Source organism: Triturus cristatus, chromosome 3_1 (assembly GCF_964204655.1).
Source record: "Triturus cristatus chromosome 3_1, aTriCri1.1, whole genome shotgun sequence".
In the NCBI taxonomy this organism is placed as follows: Eukaryota; Metazoa; Chordata; class Amphibia; order Caudata; family Salamandridae; genus Triturus; species Triturus cristatus.
The window spans coordinates 213,391,352-213,414,585 of NC_140583.1; the positions used below are offsets into that span (position 1 = coordinate 213,391,352).

General features: G+C 44.9%; 1 protein-coding gene across 3 annotated transcripts in view; it reads left to right on the plus strand.

Moving 5' to 3' along the window:
• SCAPER (S-phase cyclin A associated protein in the ER) overlaps nucleotides 1–23,234 on the plus strand; it is a 3,109,515-nt gene that overhangs the window by 998,627 nt on the left and 2,087,654 nt on the right. For all 3 annotated transcript variants that reach the window (XM_085643688.1, XM_085643687.1, XM_085643686.1), the window contains exon 11: nucleotides 8,546–8,716. In XM_085643688.1, the coding sequence (XP_085499814.1) occupies nucleotides 8,546–8,716 (171 nt within the window). The remainder of the gene's footprint in view (nucleotides 1–8,545; nucleotides 8,717–23,234) is intronic.

Sequence of the window (23,234 nt, forward strand, 5' to 3'; positions counted from 1 at the left end):
CCCCAGTTGTTAACCGTTTCCTGAAATGCATTACGCACACGTTTCCTCCCGTGCCTTTCATAATGCCTCAATGGGACTTAATCTTGTCTTGACCTATCTGATGTGCGCTCCTTTTGAGCCCCTTCATTTAGCACTATGTCCCTGAAACTAAAGTTACATAACACTGCCAACAATGTTGTGAAATACATGATGCCTCACATGATCATCATACTGGATTCAGAACCCACAAGAGAACTGGCAACACCATTCAATATCTCAAAGGCCTCCAAACTACTTCGTAGAAAATACCCTTCACTAGGTTGTTGTCAACTAGCTCCACAAACACCTTATCTGATACCAGGTAGTCCGGGCCCATCAGCTTGATTTTCTTTAACTTTGTATGTGCATAGCAACAATCCTTGTAGTTGATGCTACTCTAAGGGTCAATAATACAGATAGTCTGTGCCATGTCATTGGCCTTTGACGTTTGTTAGTAATTTAATTCCACTTGAGACCCTTCCTTGCTCAAAGGCATCATTAACATCATATTGATATGCTTTTTATTGTTTCTACCCTCCACATGGACCCTTCCAGATCCTTCTCCCTCTGTGTTAGCACATCACTTTATACTCCTCTCCAATTCGCTTAACCTCGTGCTGGAGCAAGAATGCCTGTGAGCTAACAGAACTTCTTCCTACACCAAAAAGGTGTTGACTTTACCCTAGGCGTCAGCATTTAACATGTAGTGCCTTTACTCATGCTTGACTTCTGATATGGAGGTCCACCGACTAGACAAACCCAAACCCATCCAAGACTCTGCTTGTATGCTTCAGTGCTGTAGACAATTGCTTGACAACATAAACTTGGGCAGCCTTTTGGATCACATATTACTATGTTGCTCAAGCAGGATGCTCTGACTGACTGGTATGCCAGCACTCATGCCACCCATTCAGACCATCCTGCTTATTTACATAGTCATTTAAATAACAAATAGAATTCTCTCAGAAGCAAGCTTGCACTCACATTATTTCCTATACTTTCAACTCACCCCCATCCCTCTAATGCTTCAGTCTTCATCTCGCCCCATCCCTCCAATGCTTCTGGAAAAAATTAAAGGCCTACTTAAAATAATTATGCCACCCACTGGCCAAACCCCCTCTTTCCTCTTCCATTTCCCACCCTTGACACTACAACCCACTCTTTCCCCCCTGTGTACATGCCCCCACATGTATCCAGTGACCCACTGTGCACAACCAAATTCTATCTGAAGCACTTTGCTGCTCTTTGAGACTAGCTTCAGGGTCTAGAAATATTTCCAATAAAATAAAGGCATGGCAGGGTGCATTAGCCCAGATAACTCCCTAAAATGACCCCTCCAAGGATGACACCTGAAAATGCTCCCAGTATTGATTCCAGCCCCTGTAAATACATCAGAAATTAGGATGGAAATGCAGAACTTTGTGGCCTGGAGGAGAATGTTATTGCCTGAACTTGCTAAGTAGTGCAGATTTCAGAGCACCCTGGTGGGGTAGTAAGTGCATTTGAGGGTGCCTTTGGTGTATGCTTACCAGTCACAGCTGTTCCTGGGGACAGCACCCTGAACAAGCCATATTGTACCACAGTGGCCCAACCCCGAATGGCCTGGCTTTGTTGCGCTTGAGCCAGGTATTGTGTGCACTGGAAAGTAGAGGTTGCTCTCCACTGTCTTGGTCCTCTTGGCCCACTCTGGGGAGGGATTAGGGAGACCTGAGCAGGCTCTGCCTTTGGGCTGTAGATCAACTCATAGAGACTATCGATCAGAGGTACATTTCTTCCTGTTAAAAACACCTCAACAAGTCTACCTGAAAATTCATTGTAGAGAAACAGTTGTCTCTTGTTGGCTACATAGAAGTTATAATGCCTTGACATCTCGAGACTTGCGATATCCCGCTTCTCGATATAGTGCTGGCTTACATATCAGAAATCCAGATATACTAATAAGGTAACTCTTATTTTGTTGTATACCATCAGTGATACACTTCACATAGCTAGATCAAATATAGACATTCTGTATATGTTTTTCTTGTTCTCTTTTCTAGTATCCTTACCCTTCCTGACTCAGCAATGCTAAAATCAACTCCCTCACCAAAATTAGGGAGATCAATAGTTTATTACGAAGGTATAAATTAATTAACCTTTATTTGTTTAGTCCATAGCCATGTAAAGAATATACATATCTGGTCTAATATACATATATTCTTTTAGTTTTTTCAGTTTTTATATGTACAAAAACATTTCCTCTGTTGACATTCTATTACAAGACTCTGACTCATAAATAAAAAGATATACAGGTAATCATTGACCTTATATTTTAATTAAGAAAGATAGATACTAACCAGCACGCCAGACATGGGTACATCTAATTCAGGTATCTTATGGTGGTAGCTTACTATCCATATCCTTTCTACTTATAATTCTCTATTCAACAGTAGACTCACTGTTCTAAGTCTTTTTTATTAATCTTCTACAAGATTCACTTGATTTATTAATGTTCATCACTTCCTTGGTAGTTGATCTCCTTTGTTCAATGCATACATCTTGTGGTAATAGCTATACTGTCATTGTCGGTCCTTTTTATTATCATAAAATACCCTTCCTCTTAATTCTTACAGACACTACGTTTTCTTGATATCCTTCAGTGGCCAATTTTTTACTGACGAAGGCACTTTGGTGTGCCGAAACGCGCGTAGAGAACACCCCAGTCAACCAATCTTGTGCCACATTGTATGATATTGTTTTAATGACTGTTTTGTTTCCTCAGATCATTTTTTTCCAACAATATATCATTCTCACTATTCTTACATGTTTCTAATCAACTGAAAATGTGATTAAATATGCATGATTAATATGTCATTTTCTGTAGGAATGTGAAATTGTTTTATTGTTATTTGATGTATAATAAAAATTAATTTTGTATTTTTGATATAACTACTTTAGTCGTTGGTCCTACTTTGACAGTACATAGAATCGTTATATTGCTTATGTTGTTTGGTTGCCTTAATACTTTACAATTATTGTTTTTCCCTACGTTAAGGAACCCTATCCTCTTAGTAGGGGGCCTCTTTCTTTACATTAGATTCCTATTGTAACCACCTGAATTCAGAGCAAATTGTGGAGAAGTACAAGTCCTAAACAAAGTGAGCTATTGTACTATGTTCTACATGGAAATGAAAAACCTCCATCAGCCAAGAACATACCTACCTTCCAAGCACTGCAGTGAATAATTAGCTAACAAATAAGGTACTATAGCTCACTTGACAACAAGCCCCTCAGTAATCCGCTTGCACCGTACATTGAAAAACAGATCTAGTTATCCACTAGCTACCACAACATCACAATTTGATAAAAACAGACCAAATCAGGTTCTCTGTTAGACACCGGCCCGCCCATAATTCTCCAGGAGATTGTAAGCACGGTGACTCCTCTACTCACCACACTATTTAATCATGTTATTAACACGGGCATTTTTCCACTTGATTGGAAGAAAGATTCCATTTTGCTTAAAAAATCTACACTGGACCCCAGTGAAGAAAAGAACTGATGTCCCACCTCACGCCTCCCTCTACCTAGCTTAGAGAAACACATGAATCTTGCTGTCTCAGAATATCTTGATCAGAATGAGATTCTAGATGGTGCCCAGTTTGGGTTCAGAAAGGCTCGCAGCACGGAGGTGGTACTGGTAGTAGCCACAGAGGAGATTCGAAACTTCATTGACAATGGTGGTAAGGCTGTGGTGATCCTAGTGGACTTATTCCCATCCTTTGACACAGTGAGCCACGCTGTCCTGAAGAAGGGATTAGCTGAGATAGGAATTGGCGGGCTGGCATATGAACTCTTATGCTCCTTCCTTTTGGAAAGAGAGAAATCAATCTTTCTAAGAGACTTCATCTCCAATCCTTTCTCCCTTCCGTGTGGTGTCCACAAGTATCATTACTTAGTCCAATTCTTTTTAATATTTACATGGCATCCCTTGCAAAACTGATTAGATCGTTTGGTTTCTCAACCATCTCCTATGCTGTTGACATGCAACTTGTAGTGTCGATCACCAGTAACATAGAGGAGGTGGCACATCAGTTTAATAATTGTATGCAAGCAGTGGTTAGCTGGATGAGTAGCTCCTGCCTTAAATTAAACTCTGAAAAAACAGAGATTCTCCTATTTGGCAGGGACACTTCCTTCTGGATGATTCCTGGTGGCCTCAGACCCTGGGTCCTCTTCCCACCCCAATTCTAAAGTGAAAAACCTTGCGATACTCTTTGATTCCAAACTCACTTTTGTGGAACAGACAAATAAGCTCATCTCTAGCAGTTTTTACCAACTGATTATTTTGAAAAAAATCCTGTCCTTAATCCTATTTGAACTACAGAAAACAGTGATCATCTCACTGGTCATATCAAGACTAGATTACTGTGATGCCCTCTATCTGGGCATTCAGAAAGAATAACACAAAAAATAATTGCAAAGAGTGCAGAATGCTGCTGCATGGCTGATAAAAAATAAAAAAAACACAGAACTTTTGACTCCACCTCTAAGGCTCTGGAGGAGCTTCATTTGCTCACGATAAGAGTGGCTTTCAAGGCACTGTGTACAGCGCACAGAGTGTTCTATCTTAAGGGCCCAGACTACCTAAAGAACAAATTCTCTTGGTAAAGGCCTGGAAGATGCATTGGGTCAGCAGTGTCCAAAACGGTTAGGGTCCCCGGAATTCATGCGTCCTCTTGGGGCGGCAGAAACTTGATATACTCCACCTGCAAGCTCTGGAATCAGCTACCCGTGCACCTCAGAGGCCAGTTGAATCTGTTGACTTACATAAAACTGAAAACATGGCTATTTCAATCAACTATAGGAGGCATCATTATCATTAGTAGTATTTGCCTTGTCCCTGCAGACGCTAGCGCCAATCTCCCTCGTGCATATGTCGTGCATTATAAAAACTAAATATCAAATTGTCAGCCGCTATGGTTTTTTGTCTGAGGTGTAGGAGAGTATGGTCTGCTTTCTATGTTCACCCCCACTTTTTGCTTTTGCTTCACTGGTTTTCGACTTAGATGTGGCTGTGGGCCTGCCAATCAGATCCACAGCCCAGCTGTTCTCTCTCTAAATTCATACTATGTACTTTAGGTGCATAACCCAATTGGTAAGGATCACCTTATTGGCCCCTGTATAGTGTACCTTAGGTACCCAGGGCATAGGTGTACCCTGGGCCTACCCGGGGCTGCAGCATGTATTATGCCACCCCTGGCCTGGCCTTCCATTATGACACAACTGGCTGATCACTCAGCTGGGGCAAGGTCGTGTAATCACCCCTTGCTTAGGTGTAGTATTCTTATACCTACCTTATATATAGACACATGTGTACCTATCAGCCACTCCTATGGCAGGCCTTAATAATCCTGGAGGCAGAGTGCTTGGTAACATGTGAGATGGTGCTCTAGCATGAGCTGAGCCTGTCTGCAGCTTTCGGAACCATGTCCTTATAGCTGTTCTATGATATAGCCTACCATATACTCTTAAAGTACCTTATAATCTTAAACGGTTATGGTAACTATGGTTTGGCTTTATCAAAACATGTCGTGTAAGGTGTCTAACACTTTGGAATAATACCCCCATACCATTTCTGGCGATGAGGATATTATTCCTCCCTTCTAGAGGGAGAAGACCAGTTGAAACCTACTTACCCGGTTAAAGTTAACCAGAGCCCCAGCATCACAAAATGGATGCTGCTGCCACAGACACAAGTCTGACCTCCTGCTGCTGGGCATCCTTCCAGCGAGGGAGGCTTGGACAATAGGTTTCCTGCCTTGGGAGGTGCGAGCACCACCCCAGACAGGACTTAGTGTATTGGGGCAGGGAGGGATGAAAGAAACTAGACACTGACTGGGGCACACAAGGTGTCCCATGCATAGTCCAGTTCAAACCGGCGCTAGGGCACTCCAGCCCCAGCTCTGGCGCGAAACTGGACAAAGGAAAGGGGGTGTAACCACTCCCCTTCCTGGTCCCACCCATAGGAGGAGGAGGGACCTTGCAGGTAGCCCAGGCCACTAGCCCAGTATATCAGTAAGTAGCTGAGCCCTGCAGAATTAGATTATCCTGAATCTGCAACTTGAACAGAAACTCTGGACCTTCGACATTCGACCTCAGGAAGAAGACTGAAGAATCTCCCTTGTGGCCAAGGAGTGACCACCCTGGGCAACCAGGCACCATCCAGCGACCGCTGCTTGCTTTGCGACTGATCCTACGAAGGACGACTGCAGAGACTGACCAGCGCCGAGACTTCCAGACACCTCTGAACCAGATCCACATCTACAGCAAAGCTGAGACCCGTGGAGGCGACGAGGGACGTGGGACCGGCGACTTGGGAAAAGTGCCTAGTAACTGACTAGCGCGACTTCTGAGGCTTCCTCGAGGCTGTGCTTGGGGAATTGAGAAGCCCCCATCCCGAGCACCATCTGCAAAGAAGATCAGCTCCCCACACTTCACGTGTTTTGCGTGGGGCCCTTCTGCACCTGAGTTGCTCGACGTGTTGTCCGGTTGCTGGCCCGTTGGCTAGTGACCTCTGTGACGACGAACCCTTGATTTCACCTTGCTGGTCCGGCTCCTCCTGACTGGCACTCGCTCCTCTGTGAAAGAGAAGCACCCCAGACCTTCCTGGTCTGCACCAGAAGCAAGTCCTTCCATTCTGCGTGGGTTCCGCTTGCCAAGGCTTGTTGGGTCCTAACTCGACATCGACGCCGCCGACAGCAAGAGCCTTCGTGGGACAGCTCGCCTCCTGGTCCTGGTCGTCCTCGACGTCTCCTGGTACCCGTGGCTGCTGCGACAAGCTTCACCTCTTCACCTGCATCTGCACGACATCGCCTGGTTCCTTCCCGGCTCCTGACTGGTGACCTAGACTCTGTCCCTTCTGCTTGCAGGTATCCTTCCTTCTTGATTCCATCCTTGGGATCCACCGGACACTCTTCACTGACTGCCTGTCAGCACCTTTCCTTCAGGCATCCATAGGAGTCAACGACGAAACCCGACGCAAGTTCCCACCTATGCACCCGCAGCCCGTGGGCTAGGTAACTTGAGTACTCCGGTGCTCACATGGGTATTGACTATCCTAGGGTCTAGTTTCCAAGTCTTGAACTCCTAGCTATTCCAGAAGTGTCCTAAAACTCTTAATTTCTAATAACTACTATTTTGATTGACTTTTACGTATTACGTGTGAGTGTTTCCACTCTGCACCTGAATCCCGTGGGCCTCCCAATTCCTAACCTTTGGTAGTAAAGTGTAACCCCAGCGATTCCCTAGACCTAGGCCTATCCTGTGTTCGTGACAGTGGTTCTTATACCACTTACTTAGTATATGGTTTGCGTGGCCCCCAGGGCCTAACTGTATTACTTACCTGTGTGACTTAATGTATGCTTAAAAAAGACTGTGTTGTACTTACCTCGAATCTCATAAAGAGTGCTGAGGGTATTTTGACTAGAATAAATACATTCTATTTTTATATATATCTGTTGTGGTGTCCTTTCATTTGGTATTCAAGGGATTACAAATGGTAGAACAGCTGGCATCACATGCCATACAGAGTTAAGCCTAAGACTGCTCTTGTCCATGCTGCCACTAGGATAGCTGGTCTATAAGGTTGACTTTACAACCAATCATCATAAGGGTTGTTTGGACTGATACAAGGTGTACACTAGAATTAGTGACATCATATATCAGGCCAACTTCTCACATGAGGTTCACTGCATTTATCTAAGGACACTATCGCCCCAAACAAAAATAACAAGGTGGGTGTCTCGAGTTTAGACACTGCTCTGTCAACTAACTTTAAAATAGCAAGTGTCCCCAAAGCTGACCCACTACAAGAGTGTATTTGGCATTTTAATTCGGTCTGTAAAGCTGGGGTGGCTATAGTAGGTCCAGATCCATGTCATAGTTTCAAGATATCCATATAAATTGCATGTACATACAGTTGATCCAAGTATAAGAAATTTACTCCGTGTGTGTTAATCTTGAAAATCCGGCATGATTTAGGCCCTCCTGCACCCTAGTTGGATGCCCCGCTTTAAAGGGTAACCCACATTAATGTCAAGATTCTTATACACACCTATCTGGGAAGCCCGAACTAATCCAGTTTATTCGTACTCGCATGGCCCCACGGATAATACCTACATGTTGGGGGGCATTGTTAGTTTGTATCAATATTAAACGTAAATCCTTTTAAACCATTCTCTTTTACTCATATTATTGCATAATTTCTCGAGTGTTATGACTTCCCTAGCGGGTATTACAGTTGGAAATTGTGTTTTTAGTCTGCCAGATTAAAATGAATGTGCGTCATTAAATGTCGTGACGTATTTAATTATATGAAGCAATACAAATACTTTAAGGTTATTTAAAAAAATTCATGTATCTCAGTGTACCAGTGAAGATTCCCATTCCCCCCTGAATCCTTGCTCCGACTTCTTGAACTGTGAAACGTTTTCATATCGTGTATGGCCTCACCTCTCTGTAACAAACCTGTTTTGTCCTTGCACAGTCCATGGCTGAAGTTCTGGCTAAAAAAGAAGAGCTGGCTGACCGCCTGGAGAAGGCCAATGAAGAAGCCATTGCCAGCGCTATCGCAGAGGAGGAGCAGTTAACGCGGGAAATCGAAGCGGAAGAAAACAATGACATTAACATTGAAACGGACAACGAGATGGATTTTTCTGTAAGTAACTATTGGAAGAAAACACGTCAAACACAGGGCTCTCAATGGGCAGGTTCTGTTCGTTACTGAGTATCTGCACTTTTAAAAATTTGAATGGGAGAATACGGCCCTTCTCAAAAGAAAACCGGTACTCTAAAGAGGGAGTACCTGCACTGGTATATTTCTGGGGTAATTGGGTGTCTCTCATGGCATATTTTCTAAGACCGCCAACATGTGGGTGACGTTTTTCCGAACCACTTCGAACAGCCAACGAATGTGTCACATTGAAAGTCAAGAAGTTGTTTCTTTGAATGTGACACCGAAGTCTGCTTTTTGGCCTGTTTCACTTTTAACATATTTATATGTATTTTTCGTCGACTGTCTTTGTTTCTGCTTCTTGATTTACTAGTGTAACAAAATGGAGGATTGTGCAAGTTAACCTGTCCTTGGACAGTGTTATTACTTTATCTTACACATATTATTTACAGACTCACTAAATAACTTGCTTGAGTTTTTGGTAGCCATAACCTCCTACCACCAGATCTGATCTTTGGTAACTGCTTAACTCCATCAGAGTAATGTCATCCATCGGTATATCCCTTATCCCGACCTTCAAGTAACAAGACCCAAACTACGCATCGAGAGCTCTCAGTTCAATCATGGGATGGTCCTATCTGCCTTACACTGTGGGATGCCTCCTATTTGTGGCAGTTCAAAGCCCCAATACTCTCTTGCAAAGTCCTAACATTGTATAGCATATATGAAAAGTCATAACTTTTATAGATTTTAACTAAAGGCAAACCATGGGTGGCATTTGCTAAGGGGTTCTCCTGGGCAAGACGTTTGACATTCAAGTGATTGAGAGTGCATATCAAAATTGAAAATATAAACTAACAAAATCAGAAAGAAAATATTCTGGACGAATCAGTTGCACAGTCCCCAGCAGAGCAGTTTAAGTGTGTGAAGCAGAGAGATCTGAAAGTAACAGTTTGTTATAGATTCCTTACCTTAGAATTACCCCCAGGCGTCTGACTGGATCCGGAAAGTTTTCGTCCGTGTACCCCTGTCGTCGGAAGGTGGCGTCGGTCGACTCCGCGTTAGTTGTCGGCATTGTGGTCGCCGGGATGACGTTGCGGTAGCTACATAGACGACGCCCTCGCGCGCTGACGTCAGTTCTTTCTTTTTCCGTGCCAGCAAGCGCAGATCCAGAGAGAGCGGTACCCCAAGTCACTTTTTGACGGACTTTTTTCTCAACTTTTGTCGACACCGTTTTTTGAGTACGACTCCTGGTGCACGAGGGATGCCCGGCTTCAAGGCTTTCTGTTCCTGTAGCCGACTGATGTCCGCGATGGATCCGCACTGCGTGTGCCTCTTCTGCCTTTTCTGTCTGGAGCGTGACCACGACCCCAAGTCGTACTCCGACTGCGGGACCATGAATCTGAAGTTTTTGCAGGAGTGGTCTTGAAACCTTCTCGAGGTCCGGCAGTCGGCTCCGCGCCGCTCGAGTTCCTCGTCGCGTAACAGGTCGAGGGACCGGTCGCGGAGCCACCATCATTCTAATTCCTGGTCTTCGCACTCAGGGTCAGGTCAGTCCAAGCACAAGAAGTCGTTGAAGAAGCATCGTAGCTCTTCGACTTCTCCCCGTCCGTCGGCCGACGCGACGAGGGATGCAGGTTGTGCACCTCCCTCGGCTCCGCATGCGGAGCCTGAAGGGTCGACTCCGGGTTTCCCCCCCCCCCTTAACAGGACCTGGATCGACCCCTGCCCAGCTTTGTCAATTTTACGAAGCGATGCACGCCATCTTTGGGCAGTTAATCTCCACCGCTGCGCCTTAGGGCCCCGCTGACTCGGCTGGGGGCCGTGGACCTTTGACGCCGGCGGCTCCGGCCTCGACAGTGCAGGGTCCCCTTGGATCCATGCCTGGATACGGACCAGCGCCGGTCGACCTTGTTAAACCTTCCCTGGCGCCGATTCCACGGGCACCACGTCCGCAGCCGGGCGTCGGCTGTGTCCCCAGCTGACATCGACCCTGGCTTCCACATCAAGGTAGGCACTGAGCCGGATCGGCGGGTATTTTTGTGCCCCTGTTCTAACCTGGCTCTTTGATACCAAATTGGCAGCTAGAGGAGTGTTAGGAGGACACCAGCGGCCCTCGGGTGTTCAAGAAAGTGATGGCAGTGGTTGCAGCTCATCTGCGCAAATCAGGGGTTCGAGTCTTCCCCTATTTCGACTACTGGCTGTTTAAAGCGGGCTCGCCCCAGGCTGTGGTCTCCCACCTCCGGACTACGGCCAACCTCCTGCATTCGCTGGGGTTCTCCATCAACGTGCCGAAGTCACACCTGACCCCCTCTCAGAAGCTCCTCTTCATCGGAGCAGTTCTGGACACAACGCAGTTTTGGATTTATCCTCCCGAACAGCGAGTCCAGGATATTCGGGCTATGATTCTGATCTTTCAGCCTTTATCCCGAGTTTCGGTCAGGATGACCCTCAGGCTGCTGGGTCTGATGGCCTCCTGCATCCTGCTGGTGGACCATGCCAGATGGCATATACAGGCTCTGCAGTGGGACCTGAAGTTCCAGTGGGCAGAACATCAGGGGAATCTGTCAGATTGCGTCCAGATCTTGGAGGGTACTTCACACCAATTGCAGTGGTGGCTTACGAACCAGAATTGGGTCGACGGCAGATTCCTCTCCCTTCCTCAACCAGAGTTCACAGTGGTGACCGATGCATCACTTCTGGGATGGGGCGGCCACATGGGGGAGGTGGAGATCAGAGACTTCTGGTCTCCTGCAGAGTCCAGGCTGCACATCAACCTTCTGGAGCTTCGGGCGATTCGTCTTGCACTCAAAGCATTCCTTCCCTGTCTGGGGAAGAGTGGTGCAGGTGTTCACCGACAACACCACCACAATGTGGTACTGCAACAAACAAGGCAGGTGTCAGGAGGCCCTTCACCTCTGGACATGGCGGGAACATCAGGGCATATCCCTGGTGATTCAACACCTGGCAGGTTCCCTGAACGCCAGGGCGGACAAACACAGCCGCAGGTGCATGATGGATCACGAATGACGTCTTCACTCTGAGGTGGTGCAAGATGGCTGAAATGCCAGAAACCGGTCCTAGGAAGCTTGTTTCCGGTCCAGGGAAGACATGGCTTGGCAGTTCGGGCTGGACTGTTCCCATGAGGCACAGGGTCAGACTGATTTGCATATGGCCATGTCTGAACTGGGATGGCAGAGTGGGCTAAAGAACGGTGATGGATCAAACCCAGATCTGTTGACTGGGTGTGAGTGTTTGATTGGTTCTGATGCTCCGTCCATCACCACCCCTTTTGTACCGCAAGATCTCTTTCAGCAGTGGGGAGAGCCTTGGTTAGATCTATTCGCCACCGAAGAGAACGCGCAATATCAGCAATTCTGCTCGTTGGAATTTCCAAGGCTGCACTCGCTAGGCGACGCTTTTCGCCGTGAGTGGAGTTGCGGTCTTCTAAATGCCTTTCCGCCTATACCACTTCTGCCCAGAGTGCTGAAGAAGATCAAGCGCGACCGGGTCCAAGTCATTCTTGTGGCTCCGGATTGGGGACGAAAAGCCTGGTATCCTGAGCTTCTCAACATGGCCATCGATCCTCCGATCCGACTTCCTCTTCGGGAGGATCTTCTGTCTCAGCAGCAGGGGACGGTCCTCCACTGAACCTGTCAAGCCTCCACCTCCTTGCGTGGAGATTGAGCGTCGACAGTTGACAGCTTTCGACTTGCCTCCTGAAGTCATGATGTAATCTTGGCAGCCAGGCGTCCCTCCACTAAGATGGTGTACGCCTGCCGATGGAACAACTTTGTGGCATGGTGCACAGCAAAGGCTGTGGATCCCCTTTCCGCCCTTCTTTCTGAGATTCTTTTGTTCTTCCTTTCTTTGGTCCAGCAGGGCTCTGCTCTGGGCACTCTAAAAGGCTATCTCGTGGCCATTTCAGCCTTCCTTAGGCTTCCTGATCAGCCTTCTCTTTTTAAGTCCCCTGTTGTAAATAGATTCCTTAAGGCCATTACTCATCTTTTTCCTCTTGTTCCCTTCGTAATGCCCCAGTGGGACTTGAACTTGGTTCTCACCTATCTCATGTGTGCTCCCTTTGAGCCGCTACATAACTGTCCTCTCAGGCTTCTCACTTTGAAAACGACCTTTCTGGTGGCCATCACCTCTGCATGCAGGGTGAGTGAGATACAAGCTTTTTCTTCCAAGCTTCCCTTTCTGGCTGTCCATGCGGACAAGGTCGCCCTTAGAACTAGACCTTCCTTTCTTCCCAAGATGGTTACTTCTTTCTACATTGGCCAAACCATCACTTTGCCCACCTTCTTTCTGCCTCCACATCCTTCAAAAGAGGAAGAGAGGCTCTACCGTCTGGATCCAAAACGTGCGCACTCCTTCTACCCGGATTGCACAAGGCAATTCCGGGTGAACGACCAGCTCTTTGTTTGTTACATAGGCTCTAAGAAAGGTCGAGCTGTGCACAAACGGACCATCTCCAGGTGGGTCGTTCTGTGCATCAAAGCTTGGTATTCTTTGGCAAAGAAGGAGCCTCTGGTGTGGCTCCGCGCCCATTCCAACAGGGCGACAGCAGCGACCACTGCTTTGGGACTTAGAGCCCTCCTTAATGACATCTGTCAGAAAGCTACGTGGGCATCGCTGCACACATTCATCAAGCACTACTTCCTGGACAGACAAGTCCGGAGAGACTGTTTCTTTGGCGGTTCTGTGCTGCAGGACTTTCTGGTGTGAACTTGGTTTGCAGACCCACCTCCGGGGTTGGTATTGCTGGGGTATCTATTCTAAGGTAAGGAATCTATAACTAACTGTTTCTTTCAGATGAACAAGTTACTTACCTTCGGTAATGATGTGTCTGTAAGAAACATAGGTTAGTTATAGATTATTTACCGCCCCACCCACCCTCCCCTACGAACTGGGTTAAGGACTTCCTTTTAGGGCCCTAGTTTTGTATACCAGTGGTCAGTGTCTTGCATGGCTCTGCGCTTCTGGCATGGAAAGTCGTGTACAGAACTGACATCAGCGCGCAAGGGCGGCGTCTATGTAGCTACCGCAACGTCATCCCGGTGACGATCGCAGAGTCGACCGACGCCACCTTCCGATGCGCAGTGGTACTGCTGACGAAAAACTTTTCAAATCCAGTCTGACGCCTGGGGGTAATTCTAAGGTAAGGAATCTATAACTAACCTATGTTTCTTACAGATACATCGTTACCGAAGGTAAGTAACTTGTTCTTCAAGTTGGATATTCCCAAACTCCAGAAAGAGAAGCAGATGCGCAAGAGAGGAGGTTTAAAGCCCTACCAAGTGCTCAGCACTGTAGATTGTAGGGCAATCTGGGCAGATACGTTTTGCTACCATTACTAATAATAATAATGGCATTGATAATACTAATGATAAGATACATGAGTAATGAGCCTACGTGGACATGTGAAACATATTCAGTACTGATAGAAATTACAAGATGAGGTGGCTGTAACAAGAACCTTTTCACAAATGTCAGCATTATAGTTGTTTAGTAGATGCTGAAGTTCTCTCAAAAAGTGGGTAGTTGGGTCTCACTTCTCAAGGGTGGCTCCTCCATTCTTGGTATGAATTACGAAGCTTCACTGATTTCTCAGTCATTGCTACTGTCTTGTCTGGATATATAACTTCAGATGGGCCTTCTGCATTGTGCACTCAAAATACTGTCTTAAGCTGTTTCAAGTTTCTTTTGTTTGAGTGGTTAATTAAAACCTTTGCATCTTTAAAACCACCGAAGAAATGTAAAACATCTGAAGCCAATTCTATGATACAATAAAAAAGAGCATAAAACATGTATCCATACAAGAGACATTCTTCTTCCAAAATTATGAAATATTAAGATATATTCAGGGAAACCACTGAATGCAGTAGGGTATCCTATGTGAAAAGAGCACGTTTAAAAAAAATAAAAAAAAGAGCTATTCCTCAGCTCAGCTGCCTGTCTTGGTTGTTTACACTGCAAATATGAGTAGCTAGCCAGCATGCTGGGATGTTACTGCATGTTTGTGAAGCATATTTCCTAAAAGAGGATCAGTAGACTTCCTTTGAGGAAATGGCCTATGTGCAAATTTACAAGGAATTAAAAGGAAAGAGCAACTACTGCCTTCATAGCGAATGTGTTTCCGGTTAAATTCAGTTAAAAGAATTGTTCCGGACAGGCCACTTCATGCCCATCTGTCATGTGGAGAGACATGGTCAGACCGTCTGATTGCAAACAGTAATTTCATAAGGGTGTTTATACTGTTCCCTGTGATCAGACGTTCACCTCCTTCTGACCTGCATTTGTGCAGATTTACAACAGTTTATCCATTATGTGCGCTTGTCGCCCCCCTGAGTTGCTGTTATTTTCTTTTCTGCCTTGTTTAAGAACTTCACAAAACGATAGTTCAGTTGCAGATCTGTGGGTGCAAAACATACCAGTTCTTCCTGCCCATGCGATCAAATTCCTCTGTGGTTAAAAAATGGGCATAGCAGCACTCCGACACGAACCACCCTGAAAGTCTGATACAAGATCACGAGGGATGGTAGGTGGACGTTCTTCCCTTCACCATACACTCACATCCACTTCAACCCTGACTTCCCCCCAGCGTTGCGAGATGGCCCATTCGATGCATGGCGGGAGGGGGTGAGGGGGTGTTTGATTGTCTCCGACCTGTTCTACAACTTCGACGTGCTTACATTCAAGAGCTGCCACAGAGAGTTTCAGGTTCCAATTAGCGAGCAATTCCATTATCTCCAACTCAAACATTGGGTATCCCAGCCTTGGATGAGAGAAGCCGCCACCAGAGAACGCACCCCGATAGAATTGTTGGCACAGAGGGCGGGCACCATGAAAGGGGCAATTTCCTCTCTCTATGCTTTGTTGCTCCCGACAGTACACACCCCACAAGCACGTTACATGTCTTTATGAGAACAGGAGATTGGGAGAGACATTGCAGAAGAGGAGTGGAAGTACTTATGGTCGGACATAACCAAGAGCAATCACTCAGTGACCTTGAGAGAGGCCCATTACAAGACCCTTTTTGATTGGTACCTGTATCCCGCTAAATTCAAAAAGATATTTCCAGATACCTCCGATCTCTGCGGCTGCGGCCCTCTCGGGGATTTCCGTCACATATGGTGAGACTGCCCTACCATCTGACCTTTCTGGGAGGAGATCTTAACTCACATCAAAGACATGACAGGCTAGCCCATACCGACATCTATAGAGGGAGTACACTTAGGCATCCGGGACCTTGACCTAGAACACCAGACAAAAGCAAATAAGGCAATAATGTGGGCTTGTCTAGGGGCGGTCAAAACAACAGAAGCGGCAGCCTGGAAAAATAGGGAAGCGCCAGCCCTGTCTCTGTGGCACTCACGTCTATGGAGAATTCTCACTATGGAAAGACTAGCAGATATTTTTAGAGAGGAGTACAAAAACTTTGAATACAAGTGGGGCCCGCAGGTTTCCTTTCTGTCTCGTGGCCTCCCCTCGGCGGTATGCCCAGCTTCTGTGAGAGCCATGCACCTCTTCCAGCTCTAAGTTGATTAAAGTTCAGGGCCGAATATATCCATGGGCATTTGTAGTTCCCCAGAGCGATTCGGCGGACTAGTTAAGCTAATGAAGGGCAATGCCCTACTATCTGACGCAGTTCTGACTATCCAACAGTAAATATTAGATGAACCACCAGGGAAGGGGAAGGAGGGGAGGGATAGGGAGGGTTTGTTTACAATATTTGTTTGAGTTGATATCTCTAATGTTTGATTTATTAACACCGACATGACTCCAAGTGAGAGAATGTGGCGTTGGGACTTCTTATAAAGAGAAACTGAACATCTATTAGCCGCTAATGCTTATACAAAGTACTGTATGTTTTTCAAGGTGTTATATGTCACTTGTAAGTCATGTTGAATAAAAAGATATTTGGAAAAAAAAGAAAGTGGGCGTAGCATTACTCTTCACTAGTATATCGAGGCAATATCTTAAACCTAATTATTTAATTAGGTTGGAGCACACCGAATGGAAGTAGAGTTGCAGTATTGCTTTGTCGTAGTTGTGCATAACAAACCAATGATTCAGTTTTTTTAGGTTGGCTAAAAAAGGTTAAACAGAGAAAGGACGAGGACGCGGCCCTGTTTCAGGCCTTTGGTGATTGGGATGCGTCCTGAAAGATGCGTGTCTGTTCCCATCTTACCCTTACCCGCGTATCTGTATGCAACAGTATCAGTTACTTCAGGAGAGCAGATGGAATATTTCAGTTAGCTAATTTCATCTACAGTTTGCCTCGGTTGACATGGTCAAAGGCAGCCCGGAAGTCAATAAAGCAAAGGTACATAGTTAACCTTGCGCTTTTTTTTCTTCTTTCTTTGTCCTCATACACCGTGAAGGGCATTCTTGATGGGAAACAAAACACCCCCTCTCTCAAACGGCCAGCCTAGTCCAGACCCAACTCCGAGGCCCGTAATGAGAGTGGAGAGTGAAGAGCCCACAAGCTAATACTGTTTTCCCAGTCCTCTCCAGTTCACACTACTAACGGAACCCAGTGTTACTATGGAGACTAAGAACCAACAGTGCCCGGGCAAAATCATAGGACCACCATTACCTATTTCGCCATGTCACCAGGGCCGCCCAGATCTTATTGTAGCATGTACTGTCACAGGCCATATCTGATTCACCGGTAGAGATTATATATTTCAAACATTCCGTGAAAGTTGGGGGATTTACGTCTTTCCATGCCCTGCATATCTCACGCCTTGCCAAAATAATGACATAGAAGATAAAATTAGAAACGAAATCATTAAGGTCGTAGTCTGTCGTAAGACCAAAAAAGATAGTCCCTGGGGTAATCTCCACTTGTTGATGTAACACGTCCTCCAAAAATTCCTGTATCTCGATCTAATAATTGGAGATCTTCGGGCAGTCCACGAACATATGAAGGTCGTCCGCAGCCGGATGCTTACACCTAGGGCAGTAATATTCTAGACCCGTAATCTTAACTAGTTTTCCAGGTGTTAAATATACCCTATGTGTAGTGTATAGATGGTTTCTTTTAAGTGCTGCAGGTTTGACAACTGCCTGTAACATAGTAAAGGAGTCCCTCCAAATGCCCTTAAATTCATTGGAGTTAAAAGTGATGGCATTGCCCCAGAGGAGTTCGGATTCAGTCACTCCTCCGATTTCTAGAAGGGCCCAATACCAAAAAGAGACCTCCCATTTCTATCCCCCCCTCCTTGAGACTGAATCAAATTGAAAGTTTGCTTCAAAGTCCCTTGATTTCGTTGCCCACCATCCTGACAGCTGATAGTACTTAAATCTAGTGTCCCTCCTGTCAACCCCGAGAGGGACTCCCAGCTCAGGAGCTGCGAGTCTTTCTGCAAGTCACCCCAACATAATATGCGTGCTGTTTTTAAGGGCCGGGACAGTTGATCTTTAAGGCAGTCAGGGGTACCAGGGGAATCCCAAATTGGGGCCTGGAGTGCATAGTAGGGGATTTTAGGACTTTTCCTAATGTATAGCCAGTTCTTCAGGTCAGCACCCAGAATCTTAAGCCTAACTTTTTTATAGAACTTCGGCTCTCCGAATTTGAAAAGAAAAAACTCTTGACCCTGGGGGATGTCATACAACAGGGCCTGATACAATAAACCCAGTGAAGACGCATCCCTCTTATTGGCCATTATTCTAAAGTTTTTTAAATGAAATGAGTGACAGTAAGTGAATAGGTCTGGTAGAACAAGACCGCCCATGTATAACCTTCTCCGAAGCTTTTTCCAGGAGATTCTAGAAGACTTAGTGTTCCAAATAAAAGAGCCAATTTTTCCCTGCAGTTTCGCAATATCTGGTGTCATAAAGGATAGCGGAATTGAATTGAATAGGAAGGTTATTTTTGGTAGGATAATCATTTTTATCAAATTAACCCTTCCAAAAATATTCAGAGGGAGGCTTGACCATCGCTGCAGCAGACCACAAACATCCTTAGAGACTCTGGTCAGATTGATTTTAGATATATCTCCAATTTTCTGGGCCAGATGGATCCCCAGATACCTCATCCGGAGCTTAACCCCTTGTGTCCCAACATCTTGATTCCATTCCATAATCTCGGTCTTATCTTTGTTTATTTTGTATCCCGAGATTTCCCCAAATGATTCGGCCTGATCTACTAATCTGGAGATGGCTTCAGCTGGATTAGATGTAAACATAAGCAAATCATCTGCGTATAAGGCAAATTTCAACTCCAGATCTGCAATTTTGAATGGTTTAATTAATGGGTCAGACCTAAGTTGACAAACGAAGGGTTCAATATAAAGATTAAACAAAAGGGGTGACAAGGGGCACCCTTGCCGGGTGCCCCGGGCAATTGTAACCCAATCTGTTAATGCTCCATTGACTAAGATTCTTGCCCGAGGGCAAGAATAAAGGGACCTGACAGCTGAAACAAAGTTATTGGGAAGACCGAACCCAGATAGAGCTTCCCATAAATATGACCAGTTCACCTGGTCGAAAGCCTTAGCAGCGTCGATAGTCACTAAAGTCAATGGAAGCTTCTTATCTGTTGCCACATCTATTGCCGCGATAGCTTGAAAGGTTAATTCATTCAACTGCCTATCAGGAATAAAGCCCCTCTGATCTGGATGTACTACTGTTTTAATAATTCTAGCTATTCTAGTAGCCAAGACCCCTGCAAAAAATTTATAATCCGTATTTAGCAGGGAAATGGGTCTATAAGACTAAATTTTTAACGGATCTTTGTTGGGCTTGAAGATCAGGGTAACTGTGGCTTCAGACCATGATTTTGGGACGGTCTCACCTAATAAATAGATTCTGTTGAACAAATTCGTTGGGACAGCCTTTTCGAGGACTACCAAATATAGCTCTATTGGGAGCCTGTCTGGGCCCGCTGCCTTCCCTCTGGCCATTTTCTTAATCTGAGTTTTGACTTCGCCGCCTTTAATGCTCGAGCATAAAAAGGCGCTATCCTCCATGGATATCTGAGGCAGCCCTAACTGATTCAGCCAATCTTTAGCTCTTTGAGGTACAGAGCGAGTATCTTCTTTGTATAGATCTTGCATAAATATTCTCGCCTCCTCCCTAATTTGGTCATCATCATATATAATGGCTCCTGTGCTACTCTGGGATAGGCTTTTTATTTGATTCCTTACCCTATCCGTCCTGATTTTCCAGGCTAAGAAAGAGCCACATCTTTCACCATAGGAGAAGTTTTGGAGCTTACTGGCATCCCACCTGTCTTTTAGAATCTTATCCAAACTGGCTTGGAATTCTGCCCGTAGTCCATCCAACTCACTTTGTAAATATGGTACTATGTTCTGACGGTCTGCCGATGCCCTCTGAAGCTCTTGTCCTTTTTGCTTGATCTTGGAGTGGCGCTCCTCTTCCAGCCTCCTCCTGAGCAGGCTTCTCCTAATCATCAGTGTACTTAACGATCCTCTAAAAAAGGCCTTAAATGCCTCCCAGATCACCTGATCAATTGCAGTGCCGGAATTATACTTAAAGTATTCTTCTTCCTGGTTTACTAAGTCCAACTTGACCTACTCCTTTAGTTATAAGGATCTACCTAAAGTCCACCTTCTCTGACATTCTTTTTGCTTAAAATTAACTACCAACTCCACCATAGAATGATCAGAGAGTAATGCTGGAGTATATAAGATGGAGTCTACTGCTGAGAAAAGGGACTGATCTAATAAGAAAAAATCAATTCTGGAGTGATGTCTGTACTTCCGACTATAAAAGGAAAAATCCTTTTTAGATCAATTTTTTGCTCTCCAGATATCTATCAAATTAAACTCTTTTAATAATATTCCTCAATTCCAAATGTGATTTGAGGGGAGGGACATATTTAACCCTTGAAGTGCGATCTAAAAATTCGTCTAGGATCAAGTTAAAATCTCCCCCTAAGATAATGGGTGTTGCCATATCGGAGAGGCTTGCTTTTACTTTCAAGAGAGCAGCTGGAACGTCTTGATTAGGCCCGTAGTAAACTGCGCACACCAATGGAGAGCTCCCTACTAACAATGAAGCTACCAGCCACCTCCCAGATTGATCTGTCTCGAACTTCTCCATTTTAATCCCAGCATTGTTTGTAATTACTATTGCAACTCCCCTAGTGCTACCTTTTTGTTCAGAACAGAGAATATCTTGAACCCATCTAAGCTTGCCAAACCCTAACTTACACTCCTCTGCCTCTTAAGTGGGTTTCTTCAAGAAGACATATATGAGCCTTGGAATTATTTAAAAATTCACACACTCTGGACATCTTTCTCCTATCTCTCAACCCATTGACATTCCAGCTAATTATCTTAATTTTATTAGGAATGCTATTCACCTTAGGGTTACCTTAAGTAGACTACATTTAGCTCCCACCTGGTCATTATAGCTCTCTTTTCTCCACAGTTGTGTGAGGATTAATTTTTTCCCATTTTTGCTCCAACTACCCGTGCCCCCCAGCCACCCAGCACCCCCCCTGAGGAACCCTCCCTCTTCTTCTTTGGCGATCTTAGTCGCCTTTTGGGACCTCCCTTAATCCGATACATGGAACGACCCCCTTAATTCCCTGGTGTGCTCTGACCCACTTGAAAAAAATGTTTACAAAATTATGTGCCCGTGATTTTTTTTTTCTTTTCTTCTCCCCCCCCCCTTCTCCTCTCTCCTTCCCGCCCTCCCCTCGCTTCCCCTCTTATATATCCATATAGACATCCTATTTTTTATTAAATTTCTTATTTTATAACTTATTATCTTTTTTTTTTCTTTTTCTTCATGTTTTGGTTATCTCCTGGTTCTCTTTTATTCTCTTATCCCATCTCAGATATTCAAATACAGGACCAATCTTTTCGTGCTATTTACTGACATTGTTTTAGGTTTTTTCAAGTTGATCTTTGAGCAGTTTTCTATCGAGTAGCCAAGATTCACGTCACGGAGATGCTGCAGACCAACCGGAGTGTGGCTGATTAGAGGAGTGTTGGAGAAGATTATTCCTCCCAGCCTTGGGGGGAGGGGGTGGGGAGTGGGAGTTGCAATGATCCAGTTTTGTTAGGTTGGCTAAAAAAGTTTAAACAGAATAAGGGCGAGGACGCAGCCCTGTTTCAGGCCTTTGGTGATTGGGATGCGTCCTGAGAGATGCGTGTCTGTTCCCATCTTACCCTTACCCGCGTATCAGTTACTTCAGGAGAGCAGATGGAATATTCCAGTTAGCTAATTTAATCTACAGTTTGCCTCGGTTGACATGGTCAAAGGCAGCCCGGAAGTCAATAAAGCACAGGTACAGAGTTAACCTTGCTCTTTTTGGCGTGTCTATTAGTAGGGTATGGGCCAGGATGTTGGTTATGATACTCATATGTTTGCAAAATGCTGACTGGTTTAATGGGATGATGGACTTGCCAGCGACCCAAGATGTTAATTCTTCTAGAATGCAACTGGCAAAGCATTTGGCCTTGTTGTCAATAAGCACTCCAAGACAGTAATGTTTTGCATCTTTGATGTCTTAAGATGTTCTCAAACAATGGAAACACGAAAACCTTCCTTAGAATAGAAAGTGTGCTACTGTCAGCCACACAATTTATTGACTATAAACACCATCTCGAGGAGAATTTGGGAGGCAAATTATATACCAGTCTACAGGACAATGATATCCTTTCTCTCAGGCCTGTTTGACAGAATGGATAGCTTGATGAACCCCCGATCCTCAGCCCACTCGTGGTTTTCTCTGTATCTTATATAGTCAGTATAGCTAATATACTTTAGATTTACAAGATTAAAAAAAGGAATACTTCTACATTAGCATCTCTTAAAGTCACCCCTTCTATCAACCTATCTAGAGATTTACCACAAATTGTACTAGCTCTGTTCAACTTATATCTGTTTTATAAAGAGTTCATTTTACCGCGAGGAGAATTATAAAGATATTTGTATCCTCTGTGCTGTCTAATGCTTAAGAACAGCTTGGCACAAGAGCTACATTTAACTCATTGATTGTTCCAGGGCCACTGGAATTATGCGGCAGAAAAGAACCAAATTATGCATCAGAGTTGTGTAAATTATGCAGCAAGAAAAGTCAAAATATGCGGCACATATTGTAATAGTATTATTTTATCATTTTGAAACCTGGTAACACTGTCTGGTTAATTGTTGCACCTAATTAGTAGCAGCTTAACACCCAAATATAGCAATAAGCAACAGAAAATTGACTAGTCAACCTTTGTAAAGGGCCTTCCACTGCGCAGCAACGTGTGGCTGTGTTTTAGTAACTTTTAAACCGTTCGAGCTAGAAACAATTTCTTTTTTGTTAAAATCTACAGATTATGCGGCAGGTGATACATTATGTGGCAAATCTATTAGGTGACAATTGTTGCAGCTGCAAAATCACATAATTCCAGTGGCCCTGGCTGTAGGTATTGCAAAACAGAAATGTACCAGAGGTGGACGTTTGGTACTATCTGAAGATCAAGGAGGTGAAAGAGTTCAGCATTGCAGCTCAGGAAATGGGCATGTTTTT